A 14,742-nucleotide genomic window follows, 5' to 3' on the forward strand; every position below is an offset into this window, starting at 1 on the left:
TGAAATGCAGCGTCCCCAGAAAAGGGACGTCAGTACTAAATAATGTATCGAGTATGTAAGGCAATAACATAACTGAAAGCTGAAACTGAACTGATAATATAATACCTAAAAGTAACTGGGAGTCAAAGATGATCTGGAGATATACTTACCTGTTGATACTGACTCAACTTCTTCAATATAGTAAGTAAAATAAATGTTCGGTCCTATAAGGCTCGGTCTGTGTAACTGCTCGGCTGTAGTAGGCTCACTCATAGGCGCTCGGCCATACTAGGCTCTGTAGCTCGGTCATAGTAGGCTCAGTATATAACTTTCCATCTGATCAGAGGTTGCCCAATTGGGGCCTGCCCACCGATTATAGCTCGATGGTGATGAAAATACTGTAATATTATATATATATAGACCATCTTCTCTCTTGACTGGAAGAATACAATACTCAATTAAATATAAAGTCCCGATAAGGGAGAATACTGTAACTTATGAGACTAGGATAATGTGAATAAATCCATGAATACGAACTTCTCTTTATGTCTCATTGTCAAACATATGTAGTTACGGGATCATGCCAAAATGAAGGAAAGGTTTAGCCTTAACATACCTTAACTCCGTTGAGTCCTTAATACCTTCCATGAAATTCTTCAAACAACTCAACTCAATCTACCACAACATAAGGAGATTCAAAATCAGTGCTGAGTAAAGGCTAAGTCCGCAACTTAAACTAGTAGCTCGTTTACATAAATTTGGGCAGCATCTCCCCTATAACTAGGCCCTCATCCAATACCATATACCAACAACAACAAGAACACAACAATAAAAACATGTAAGAATCATTTTTCAACTTTATCTCCATCACAATATATCACTAAACACCCCACACACCATAATCACTTCATACATAAAACGACAACCAAAGTAGTATCAAACAACATAAAAAATATAACGACGAACGACCAGCCCACCATTCCGTCATTATGTGGTATGTATCCACACCATTTTTCCTCCAAAACTCCATTAAACAGTAGCAAAATAGACAGACCAAAGGCAACCCGAAACAACCTACAAAACAGTTAACTACAAGTCAAATAACTAGAATTCAAGGCTTCCGATCACTGTCCCGTGAGTTCTAACTATTAGGAAACGAATTTTTCAACCTTTCTTGATATTTAAGAGCTTAAATACAGAAAGTAGGCATATTATTAACTATTAAAGACATTCCAAAACTCAAACTACAAAGAAAAAGAGAGGTGATATATCGATACTAACATCGTAGGGATCATTTTAATGTTATCGCTACTTGATTTCGTGCTCAGGATGATAATCTTGTTTGAAGAACTTGTAGAGAGCTTAAGGTTAAGGTTAGGGGTGTTATTTGGGCGTTCTCTCTGGAAAAATGGAGAAAGAGACGAGCTAAGGGATGTAAATATCCCATTTTAAAAAAAGTCAAAGTGCTACTTGGCATCCTATGATTGGCCCTTCTTCAGACGCTTATATCATTTTATCCGGATGTCGTATGAATAAGAGGTTAAGAGCATTGGAAACTAAATTCCAAGACCTTCTATTTGGTATATAATATGTCCCAAAAGACCCCATATAGCACACGAAATATATTGCTCAAAAACCTTCATTACAAGGCAAATCCTTAGTCGATTTTTTCGCAACTTAAATCCGATTTCTCCCAAAACTTTATATTTTATATCCAAACATCATATATAGTCATATCATGACTTTAAACTCATTTAAATCATGATTAACAAGTCTGATATTCATCTTAACTTACTTAATATTTCGGTAAACCTTTCTTATCCTTGTAGAAGGATTTCGTCCTTTTTGAGCTCATATTAGATAATCCTATGATGATAGTGACGTCTGAAGTACGGGGTGTAACAATATGTCCCCTTAGAAACATTTGTCCCCGAATGATCATTCTTAAATGCTTGCGAAAATGGGACGTAACATCGTTAAATCACTTTATATACTTTCAAAGAGGATCTCATTTTCAAACTTACATCAATTGACTTATGACGAACTTTCACGTACAAAAACATGGGGTGTAATAGTTCCTGAGCTGAATTCATCGTCATCATCGGATGACCGCAAGTTAGCCAGAGCATCGGCCTCGCTATTTTGATCTCGGTGTACGTATTGTATGATCCACTCCTTGAATTGATGCAGCGTTACCTGCAATTTGTCTAAATACCTTCTCATTCGTTCCTCCTTTATTTCAAACGTCCAATTGACTTGATTTACCACAAGGAGAGAGTCACACTTGGCTTTGATCACCTCGGCCCCAAGGCTTCTAGCGAATTCGAGACCTACAATCATGGCCTCATACTCGACCTCATTGTTAGTCAATTTCACATTTCTAATAGATTGCCTAACTACATTACCTGTAGGCGGATTCAACACGATGCCGAGTCCGGACCCCTTTTGCGTTTGAAGCACCATCCTTAAATAGGGTCTAGATTCTCGAGAAAGTCCCTGAGGTTAACAACAATTCCTTTTCGACTTTGGGTATTAAGGCCGGCGTAAAGTCGGCCACGAAGTCTGATAAAATTTGTGATATGATGGTGATTCGGGGTTTATATTCGATATCGTACCCGCTAATTTCTACGGCCCATTTGGCCAACCGGCCTGAGAGGTCGGGTTTGTGCATTATGTTCCTTAGTGTGTAAGAAGTTACTACACATACGGGGTGGCATTGAAAAATTGGCTTTGGCTTTCTAGAGGCGCTTAACAAAGCGAGCGCCAATTTTTCCTGGTGAGGATACCTTATTTAGGCCTCACCTAAAGTTCTACTAACATAGTAAATAGGAAATTGCGTACCTTCCTCTTCCCAGACTAGGACACCACTTACCCTTACCTCAGAAACCGCCAAGTACAGGTACATTTGTTCATCCGCCTTCGGAGTATGAAGCAAGGGTGGATTCGAAAGGTACCGTTTCAGTTCTTCCAAAGCTTGTTGGCATTTCGGGGTCCAACAAAAGTTACTATTCTTCTTCAATAAAGAGAAGAACTGAAGAATCTTATCTGAAGACCTCGATATGAACCGGCCCAGGGAGGCTATGCGCTCGGTTAGCCTCTGAACGACCTTGACACTGTCTACCACAGTGATGTCTTCTATAGCTTTGATTTTATCGGGATTGATCTCAATCCATCGGTTGGACACCATGAATCCAAGGAGTTTCCCAGATCCGACCCCAGATGCGTATTTATCCAGGTTCAACTTCATATTGTACCTCTTCAGTATGTCAAAGGTTTCCTGTAAATATTTCAAATGGTCTTCTGCTCGTAGGGACTTAACTAACATATCGACAATATAAACATCCATTAATTTTCCTATTTGTTCTTCGAACATCCGGTTTACTAGGCATTGATAAGTGGCACCGACATTCTTTAGTCTGAACGGCATTACGTTTTAATAATAGGTGCCGAATTTAGTGATAAAGGAAGTTTTTTCTTGATCGCCCGGATCCATCCGGATTTGGTTGTACCCGGAATAGGCATCAAGAAAGCTGAGTATGTCGTGCCCAGCCATCGCATCGATCATGCAATCGATATTAGGCAAAGGAGAAGAGTCTTTAGGGCACGCCTTGTTCAAGTCTTTGTAATCTATGCACATTCTTAATTCATTTCCCTTTTTAGACACTACCACTATGTTAGCTAACCAATATGGGTACTTAACTTCCCGAATGGAACCTATTTTAAGGAGTTTGGATACCTCATCTTTGATGAATGCATGCTTGACTTCGGACTGAGGCTTGCTCTTCTGTTTAACCGGGTGGAACTTCAGATCCAAGCTCTGCTTATGAGTGGGTATTTATGGCAGGATCCTTGTCATATCAAGATGGGACCAATAAAAACAATCTATGTTAGCTATAAGGAATTTAATGAGTTTTTTCCTGAGTTCGGGAGTTAACCTCGTGCCCAGGTATACCTTCCGATCGGGCAAGTGTTCGATCAATATGAATTGCTCCAGTTTCTCGACAGTTGATTTGGTGGCATCGGAATCATCACGGGTGATGAACGTCCTAGGGACTCTGTAATCATCATCATCACCTTCTCCTTGCTTCTCCGGTTCGGTTGGGGTTGGTATCAGTAATTGCTATTTAGTTTCTTCCTTCCTAACCGGCTCTGTGTTCTTTGATGTCGGGAGTGCGAACATCGGGATCACCTCATCGACCGCGAACATTTCTTTTGTTGTTGACTGCTCTCCGTAAACCATCTTGATTCCTCCCGGTGTAGGGAACTTTAGTGCCTGGTGTAGTGTCGATGGTACTGCCCTCATGTTGTGAATCCATGGTCTTTCGGATATGGCATTATATCTCATATCCCATTCGATCACATAGAATTTTATTTCCCGAATGGTTCCGACGGTGTTCACCAGTAGGGTTATCTCCCATTTAGTAGTTTCATATGCCATGTTGAATCCGTTTAAAACTCGGACTGCCAGCACTATTTGGTCTTGTAGACCCAACTGCTCTACGACCCTCGATCTGATGATATTGGTCGAGCTACCTGGATTAATCAATACACGCTTAACTCAAGATTTATTTATAATTACATATATTACCAGTGCATCATTATATGGTTGTACGATGCCTTCGGCGTCCTCATCGTTGAACGAAATGGTTCCTTTCGGGATATAATCTCGGGTTCGTTTTTCCTTTGTGATGGACACCTTGGTGCGCTTTAGCATTGGTCTCTGGAGGACGTCGACTCCACCAATGATCATGTTGATGACGTGCTGAGGTTCCTCTTTTTTGGTCTATTTGTTGGAGTCCCTATTCCTAAAGTGATTTTTGACTCGATCATTTAGAAATTCCCGGAGATGCCCGTTATTGAATAATCGGGCCACTTCTTCTTTTAACTGTTGGCGGTCCTCGATTCTATGGCCATAAGTGCCATGATACTTACACATTAAGTTAGGGTCTCTCTGGGTAGGGTCGAACTGCAATGGTCGAGGCCACTTGGTATATTTGATGCGCCCGATAGCAGATATGATACTGGCAAAATCGACATTGAAGTTATATTCTAATAACCTTGGCGCCTCCGTGGCCCCGAGGGGCCTGTCGAAACAGTTTTTTCTCATGAGTCCACGGCTACTATGGCCTCACTCGTTCCTCTTTTCATTTCTCGCGGGGTTACGCCTAGTTCCGTTGTCCCTTTGATCCCTGTTATATGGTTGATACCGATCTTTGTTCGGTCTTGGTTCATGATCGACGACTCTCTTAGGCCTGTCATTATTTCTTATGGGATAAACGGACCCAGAGGGACCCCGAGCTGATCGTCCTCAACTCTGATTTTTGACTGGTACCTGTTATGGACGTCGGCCCAAGTTATCACCGGGTACTCTATCAAATTCTGTTTCAATTGTTGCGAAGCCAAGGAGCTTCGGGGGTTGAGTACTTAAGAGAACGCCTGAACGGCCCAATCATCCGCAACCGGGGGCAGATCCATCTGCTCCATTTGAAACCTCGATTCAAATTCCCTGAGCATTTTGTTGTCTCTTTGTTTTACCTTGAAGAGGTCCGATTTTCTGGTCTCTACCTTGATGGCCCTGGCATGCGCTTTCACAAAGGCATCTACAATGAATCAATAGAATTTGGGGTAAGTTGTGATACCATATCATTGATCTTTTGGACAGGGTTTCCCCAAACCTTTTTAGAAAAACCAACTCGATTTCGTCATCTTCTAGGTTATTTCCCTTGATGGCACACGTGTAGGAGGTCACGTGCTTATTTGTATATGTGGTTCCATTATACTTCTGAATTTTGGGCATGCGGAACTTCTTCGGGATTGGATTCGGTGCCGTACTTGGAGGGAAAGACTTTTGGACAAATTTCTTGGAATCCAGGCCTTTCAATATCGGGGGCGCTCCTGAGATTTGATCAACTCTAGAGTTATAGGTCTCCACTTTTTTGTCGTTGGCCTTAATTTTCTTCTCCCCCGATTTCACCCGCTTTGTCAGTTCCTCAAGCATTTTTATTATTTCGGGGTTGGTCCTGGGCTCAAGTTCACCCGGCCTTTCTGTAGCTTACTCACTTCTTTGGGTGTTTTCCCGGGATGGTTCGACCTCAACTCTACTGGGGGCGCGGCTTTGATTCTGCAAATGTGCTATCGCTTCCTGTTGGGCCTGTACCATTTCGAAGATCACCCGTTGATTGATCACGCCGCCTTCACCTTCGGGTGTACCTCGAGTCGTAGGTCGGTCGGCAGGTTGGCGTCGATGGCCACATACGAGTTGGCGTCAACTAGGTCTGCAATCGGGATTCCGTTGGGATCAGTAGGGGCACCTCGTTGCTAGGCACTATATTATTGTTTTCGCCGTGATTGCGAGATTCAGCGTCAACGTTCAAGTGAGCAGATTAAGAGTTTGGCATTTTTAGGTTGACCTGAAATTAAAATCTCCAAGAACAAACGTAAAACGAGGTGTGTTATGGAAATTTGTATCAAATTACCACTATTATCCTTAACCCCACGATGGGCGCCAAACTGTTTACCCTTAAAAATGGATAACAATTGAATTTATACGCAGTTTTAAGAATGTGTGGACTAATTCAATACAAGTAATTAATAACGTTATATGAACAGATTAAAAATAAAATAAATGGCCAAACCAGTAGTAGAATCGAGTCCGGGTTCGGTTGTGAGCCTAACAATTAGCCTGCCTTCGGTTCGGAACCAAACACTTATGAAGAACTATGAACAAAATTAAGAACTTTGAATAACCTTTAGAAGGAGAGAAAACAAATGTGTATTGCCTTGATATACGTGATACAATGTGTCTATTGAATAATCAGCTTCCCCGTTATATAGTAGGGGAGTTTTACCCTAAGTTCAATTTTAAGAAAGGTAAAAATCTTCCCTTTCGCTAATCACTGATCTGCTGCCGATACGGACCGAGACTCACGCCGTGATATCCGGTTGGACACGGATATCACGACCCTTTTAAAATCGTGCGCGGTCGTTTGGTAATGCTTTCCGAGGTGTTGGAACTCGAACTGGATCCGGGGGCGTGGTCTCGATGGCTCCGAGGGCAGGTATTTTGTTCGGGCCTTGATATGAGAGGCTCCTGGCTTCGATTTCGATTCCTTGTAATTACATCCTTGCTTCGTTTGCCTCACCGAAAAATCGAAATGCTCATTAGCCTCGATTTTACCGGTACACTTGGCTTACCACTTTAAGCAAAATAACAACTGCGTCGTATCAATGAAGTTTCTTTGATGATCAAATACAGAGTATAAATTGCTTAAGAACTTAACTAGCTTCACATTACCTGTAAATGCTACTTCCCTTGAAGTATCCTTTCAATCTTTGAATGACATCGCCATAGAGTACATAGACTATTCAAAAAAGAAAATATAATGTAAATATTTTTGTATACTTCTGTTCTAATTTGCTGTTTATACTTTGACTTGATATGATTATGAAAAATAGTTAAAAGTATGAGTTGTTTAATGTCTGTTGGAGAACATCCGGTTTATACTTTGACCTTTTCAATTATGAGGCATTGCATAAAAAGTAAAGTTATAATTAAATATAGTAAGACGCATGTACTCTTGAGTTACATACTGAAATTTTACCATTAAAGATAATTGACAAACTTTTGTGCAACTTAAAAAAGTAAAGAAAACTGACATTTTTCAGTATGACGATAAATGAAAAGCATGAGAAACATTCTAAAAAGAAATAATTGTACAACTGCCTTAAAACCAGATTTCTTTGCCCATGGTCACTTGTAAAAATGTTAATCCAAAATACTTCTCGCTCTAAATAATTAAGGAAATATTTTTTTTTTTTTAGTTTCACCCTTACTGCTTAAATAAGGCATATAGTCATTAATTATCCATTTAAAAAAGAGATAAAGGTAATAATTTAGTTAAAAACTTCTTATAATTGATGTTATTAAATAATTTTTTAATAAGTATGCCAAAACCTTAAGCGACAAATAAAGAGAACGAGAAACACTAAGAATTGATCTTAGTAGAAAAATAAAAGAGAGATATTCTCTTAACTTCATAATAAGTCGAGTTAATAAATTAAGTAAATGACAATTTTCGTATTCTTTTAAAAACCAAATAAACCAAAAAACAAAAATTAAGATTTTTTATTCGAAATTGATTACATATTTATTTTTTATCATTAAATACGTTTTCATATATTAAATTATTGTTTATTTTTCACCCGTGTTTGATTCTTATATTGAACCTGACTAATTATTCGCACCACGTAAAACGAATTAAAAAATTATTTCTTAATAGATTTTTTCCCTTTTCTATAGCACTATCTCTTAGGGGTCGTTTGGTACGATGGATAAACAAAAATAATCATGGGATAAAAATTTAGTATCACCTTATCCAATAGTTGGTTATTAATTCTGGGATAAGTTATCTCAGAATTAAAAATAGTACTGAGATAACTTATACCCGCCAGAGGATAAAATACTAATCACATGATTAAGCAGTAAAATTGACAATCTCAAGATTAATACAAACATACCAACCACTCAATAAGTTCCTTGAGCTGAGTGTCTATTGGAAATAACATCTCTACCTTCACGAGATCGAGATAAGATTTGTGTATACACTTCCCTTCCTATACCTCACTTATAGGATTAAGTTGGGTTTATTATTATTTACCAAACACTCAATAAAAAATAATAACAAAATAACTAATTTCAGCCTAACTAATTATAACAAATTACGGCGTAACTTGTCTTTCGAACCAAACGACCTAGTGGTTAGTATCAAAACCAAAAACGCTAGTCTATCCCTCTTTTAATTCATTTTTTTAATTCTTAGCAAAAAGATTATTAATAAGAGCTACCTAAAATTGGGAGTTGTCAGAGGTGCTGATGTCATTTTTAAAGTAGTAGTAAGAGGTATCTCCATTATTATTATGTACAACTCAGAAAGGTAGGTCTTGCGAATAGTATAAAAAACAATGATAATTTAATCCCAACTCTTTAAATTCAAAAAGGAAAGGAACCCAACGAAACAACAAAGCACTACCATAAGTCCATAACCCCACAAAAGAAAAACAATAGTAATAAAACACTGCACAACAGAAAGGACTCTGCGTACAACCCAAATACTCCCCATTTCCAGTTTGTGTAGGGGGGTCGGGTTAAGCTTTAACTTTGAAGGCGACCAAATAGCCCCACTCCACAGGTGATTTTGGCTTACCCCTTCTTTGTACTTGTATCTTTTACTTTTTATTTGAATAAAGTTTTAATCTTTTGTGTTTTTCAAGAATATTTTGGATCTGGGTCTTTTTCTCTTTTTTGATGTCAGTTTGAATTTGTTTCTGGGAGCCATTTTTTTCTGTTACTGAGTGTTTTCTAATTTGTTTGTGGGAATTGATCAGGCTGCTGAATTGTTTGTGTTGGTGAACTATACTTTGATTTTTATTGGCTAGTCCACTTTAGTTTTGAAAATGTGTACTTTTTATCTTTTTCTTTTGGTTTGCTGTTTTCATTTTTTAAACTTATTGATAGTTGTAGGATCTGTCCAAAAATATGCTTAGCTGAATTTTGTTTGAGAATGTGTTTTTTCTGAAAGTTATTTTCTTATAAAGAGTATGAACTACCATTTCCAGTATGTAAACTTGAAATTGAATTTGTGAACAATGTTTGACCTTTCAGATCCAGCTGATTTGGAAGAATGGAAGAATTTGCAGTTTAGAGTTTGATCTTATACTGTGATGAGGTTATAATTGGGCAGAATGGCCAGATTAGTTGAACCATCTTGCTGTAGGAAGCTTCTTTGAATATGTTGACCAAATTGATTTGGTCCATTCTTATGTGAACTAAAATCAATTACTTTGACTTGAACAATTAGCTTTCCCACTTGTTGGAAAGGGTAAAACTTGGAAGGGTAGTCAGTAATTTCAAGATTGGGGAAACAAAAGTTGTGAGATCTTGATTGGTATCCTCTGGTTCAATTCTCGTATGGCTGTTGCCAAGAGCGACATCAATGCTGAATCATCACTCTGTTCATGTAGTTGCTATAAAGTTGCAAACTTGAGTGAAACCATTTTGGATGCAAATCATAGTGCTAATCTGCATGATCGTTACATTCTTGGAGAACAGCTGGGCTGGGGCCAGTTTGGGATAATAAGGACATGCTCTGACAAGTTCACCGGAGAGGTATTGGCCTGCAAATCCATTGCAAAAAATAGATTGGTGACACAGGAGGATGTGCGAAGTGTCAAGCTTGAAATTGAAATAATGACCAGGCTCTCTGGCCACCCAAACGTCGTTGATCTCAAGGCAGTTTATGAGGAAGAAACTTATGTACATCTAGTAATGGAGCTTTGTGCCGGGGGAGAACTTTTCCATCAGCTGGAGAGGCATGGGAGATTTTCTGAGGCTGAGGCCAGGGTTCTCTTCCATGACCTAATGGAAGTGGTGATGTACTGTCATCAGAAAGGCATCGTACACAGAGATCTGAAGCCAGAGAACATTCTCTTGGCTACAAAGGGTTCTTCTTCTCCGATAAAATTAGCTGATTTTGGTCTTGCAACCTACATCAAGCCAGGTACTTTCTCGTTTCCCTGAAAACCTAATACACAACATTATTATATACCTTATCTTGAAATTATTTTGTGCATTTTCAACTTTCTTATTGCAGGTGAAAGTTTGCATGGTACTGTTGGCAGCCCATTTTATATAGCTCCAGAGGTCCTAGCAGGAGGTTATAATCAAGCAGCTGATATTTGGAGTGCTGGCGTTATTCTGTACATTCTTCTTAGTGGAATACCACCATTTTGGGGGAAGACAAAGTCTAAGATATTTGATGCTGTTAGGGCAGCTGATTTGTGGTTTCCTTCTGATCGCTGGGATACAATATCATCTTCGGCAAAAGAGTTGATTAAAGGAATGCTATGTAAAGATCCTTCTCAGAGGCTTACAACTCAGCATATTCTAGGTAGGTTATCGAGGCAAGATATAATATGAAACTCATTATACTGTTACCTAGATAGAACTGATGAATAATCTTGATAAAGAAAACAGAGCTGACGAATGATGCTTGATGCATCAGGAGAATGCTGATTTACTTGTGTTGGACATCAGTAATTAATTTGAAAGGTTAGAAATATCAAGCTTAGCAGCTTGTGAATTAAGAGAATGAACCTACTAAGTGTGTAAGTGGATAGCAAACTGTGAAAACCAGAATATCTAGAATCCATTAGAAATGTTACTGCATCAGCTTGGTGAATTTCTGAAGGACTTATTATCTTGTATTCTTCTCAACAATCATTCTTATTCCTGTGGATGTGAAATTGGGGTAAAAACAGATATAGCACAGCTGTACTATATCTCTGACCACCTAGGCTCTACGACATGATATATCAAATCTTAAACCACACCTTGTGTGTGCGAGCTTCCCGCTTCTCAAATTTTTCTTATGTAAGCTGAAAAGAACGTTGAAAGATCCAATTTCTAACTGATTTGCTCTGTTTGACATTGATTTTTCAGTTCTTAAGGTTTTTCCTTCTATCTAAGTAGTGAAGCAGTTGAGGATGTATCAGTCCGTCAGCTTTCTTCTGTCTTACCTCAGACTTCATGATTTGACACTTAAACAGATCATGCTTGGGTACGGGATAGCTCATCGCATTTCAATGAGCCATGCTTTAAAGTGCACTCAGATGAAGGCTCCTACTGCTCTTCGCTTATGGCTAGGAATCAGGATATCAGTTTTGGCACAGGTTCTGCCGTCTTATGTGATGCCCAATCGCCAAAATTCATGTGCCGCCCATCATTTTCTACTTTACTAACAGAACAATCAACAACTTCCTATGAATCGGCTGTATTCTCTTTCAGTAGTACTGGTGGATCAAATGGCCATGAGTTTGCTACTCCAGTTCCAACATTGCCGAGTTTTACATTCTTCGGCTCGAGTTTAGTTGTTGATCAAGGGAGTTATGAAGTGGATTTATCTGTAAGAGCATCTGATGTAGATTTACTTCATAAAGGTAATTTTACAGTTTTCTGTTTTAGTTTCATCTTAAAAAGTATACCACTATATACTGGACTCCTAGGATTTAAAACCTATTTTACTTGTGTTGCAGATGCCAGTGTGGGGAAGGTGTTTATGTTGTCAGACTCTCCTGTAGAAGTGGTAAGAGAGAAGACAGTAGAGGTTAGAAAGAGTGGATCAAATGGATCTAGAACCCTAGGCATTCAGAGCAGGAGGAACCATACAATTGGTCTTGGTGAATTTGAGCAGCTTGATATTATGGTAACTGAATCAGTTATCCGATGGTCATCATGCACGTGTCTTCCTACCGCCACATCACTCAGGTCTTCTCTTGTCTGTTGAAAGCGTAGATGACATTATGGGCGAACTGACCAGTAACTTGTGCTGAGAAAAAGAGTCATTAACTAGTATGTTCACTTAATGAGGTCATGTAACATGTTAGATTCATGAGCTTGCGGACTAAACCCTCAAGCTTATTCGCAACTCACAAGTTTGATTTTGGTAATGTGGTACTATCAATGATGTTTTCCATGTGTAGAAAGTTTACAGTAGTTGATATTCTGAGTTTGCATGGCCATCTCATCTGCTGTTGTCCGAATGCGAGTGTTTGACATAAAATTATGACTAGATGCGTTAACTTTTTTTCTCAAATGCTGAAGCTTATATAAAAAACAATAGCCTGTTATTGCTGCAAGGTCTTTAATTAGAGTTTTGAGTTTCAAGCATGGCTGCACATGATAAATGTAGAACATTATTTTTAAGAGTTTAAGTTACATAAACAGGCAGTGTAAAGAATTTTTCTCTCTATTGTATATTATTGCGGGTTACTATATAGTGCAACTTGTTTTTACTTTCTCAGTGCATGGAACATATAATATGTTTTAGAGTTTCAAGTGTGGCTTGAGTTGTACTCTCATTTACTTCAATATAATACAATTAATCCTTTCTTGTTTGTGATTGCCAAAGAGCTGACTTTAGAGTTGTTTTTGGTGTAGGCTTTTTGCTTCTCAAAGTAATAATATACTAGTATATAAGTTATCCAATCTGTAACCATGTGAGCAGGTACAGGTGGTAGACAAAATGATGGGTATGACATGCTCCAAACTATTAATTAAAAACTAGTATAGTTTATGAGGACCTCTTTTTTAGAATGGGGAGTGATCTTGTTCCCACCCCTACATGGCCATATGGAGAATCAAAATTTGGTATCAATACCAGCAATTAGGCCTACACATTGACATAATAATGGGAAAATGTGGATATAGATGGTGGCGGGACCATTCAACTAAGAATTGTTTTTTGTTCATAAGCGACATATTTTCACTAATCATAATTTGTCATGTTTGTGCTTTCCACCACTCTATGATATCCTTTTGGTTTTGTCCTTGTAGGAACGCTTTCTTGTAGACTTTGTTTTAAATGAAGTCCGAGTTAAGCTCTTATAATTCCATGTATTGCACATCATTGTTTTGTTTTATAGGGCAACAACTTGTTTGGATGCTCGTATCATTTCATAAGGTGTCATATTGTATTAATTATTTATAATGTTTGAATAGATTGTATCATTTGTTTTCATTTAATGATATCACATACCAATAATATGAAGGATATTACAAAGAAAAAATAGGGTTCAAAGTAGAATTATTAAATAAAAAGGCAGGATAAAGGATAAAATTGAATTATTTAATAATAAGGGCAAGATGAGAGAAAAACGCAAGATAACAATGCGATCACACCAAATCGGTCGTTACATAGAAACAGATTTAATAATACATACACAATAAAATTTAAGAAATGATAAAAACAAACATAGTATTTTAAGTAACAATACAACACAACACAATAGGTAACAACTAACAACCATCCAAAGAAGTTGAATTTAAGCGCATCACAACTATTCAATGGCATATCACTACGTATCTTTCACTAAAATCGATATTAGATAACCTTGCCACCAGTCTTAGGTAGACGAATAGTAATCACTAGTGTTTTTTTTTATCTATGTTGAGATTTAAATGTTGGTCTGCAATATTTGTTCATACATCATTGATCACTAGGACATCACATAGATACCATCATTTAAGTTTTGGACGCAAACCCTCATTTTGATGTGATTTGATTCATTTGAACTTGAGAGATTTTTGTCTTAACGCTTGTACCTGCAGTTATTAAACCTCTAGAATCATAATAAAATGACAGCAAAGGGAAAAAGTAGCAACGCAAGTATTCATTAAATTGGGACCTTCTGATCAGTTAATTAAAAACAAAATTTCGCATCATTATCTTTCTAGGATGGTTTAATCGGTCATGTTAAATGATATATAAAATTAATCTGATAAGTAAATTGAGTTTATTATAGCATGTGAGTTTCAGTCATAACAAACTTTTTTTTGGAGTACAATCCACAGGATAAAAGAAAATTATTTCCAACAAACATTTCTTACTATCTTTATTTTGAATAATTTGTTTTCTTATGATGACCATCTTTATAATTTGAAAGAGAAAATAAAATCCCAACTTTAAATAGTAAGTTTTTCTATAGAACTATAATGTTCATTTACAAGTTTCTGTAGATGTTAAGCTTGCATGTCATATTGTTAGTTTACTGTAATATCCACTTTAGAAGTCTGAAAATGGCTCAAAAATGCCCTCCGTTAATATTTTGGTCTAAAAATACCCTTAATATTTTATTTTTGGCTCATATATACCCTTAACATTTTATTTTTGGCTCACATATACCCTTGAAACTAACAAAACATGGATG

General features: G+C 37.6%; 1 protein-coding gene across 1 annotated transcript; it reads left to right on the plus strand.

The window, feature by feature from the left end:
- The first annotated feature begins 9,025 nt into the window (after positions 1-9,025).
- Positions 9,026-12,555, plus strand: LOC104117029 (calcium-dependent protein kinase 26). Its single transcript, XM_009628009.4, has 5 exons — positions 9,026-9,167; positions 9,641-10,535; positions 10,629-10,925; positions 11,584-11,973; positions 12,070-12,555. Exons 2-5 carry the CDS (start codon positions 9,947-9,949, stop codon positions 12,318-12,320), a joined length of 1,527 nt encoding a protein of 508 aa, XP_009626304.1. The 5' UTR covers positions 9,026-9,167; positions 9,641-9,946; the 3' UTR covers positions 12,321-12,555.
- The last annotated feature ends 2,187 nt before the right edge of the window (positions 12,556-14,742 follow it).

The sequence above is a fragment of the Nicotiana tomentosiformis genome, chromosome 3 (genome assembly GCF_000390325.3).
Source record: "Nicotiana tomentosiformis chromosome 3, ASM39032v3, whole genome shotgun sequence".
Taxonomy (NCBI): Eukaryota; Viridiplantae; Streptophyta; class Magnoliopsida; order Solanales; family Solanaceae; genus Nicotiana; species Nicotiana tomentosiformis.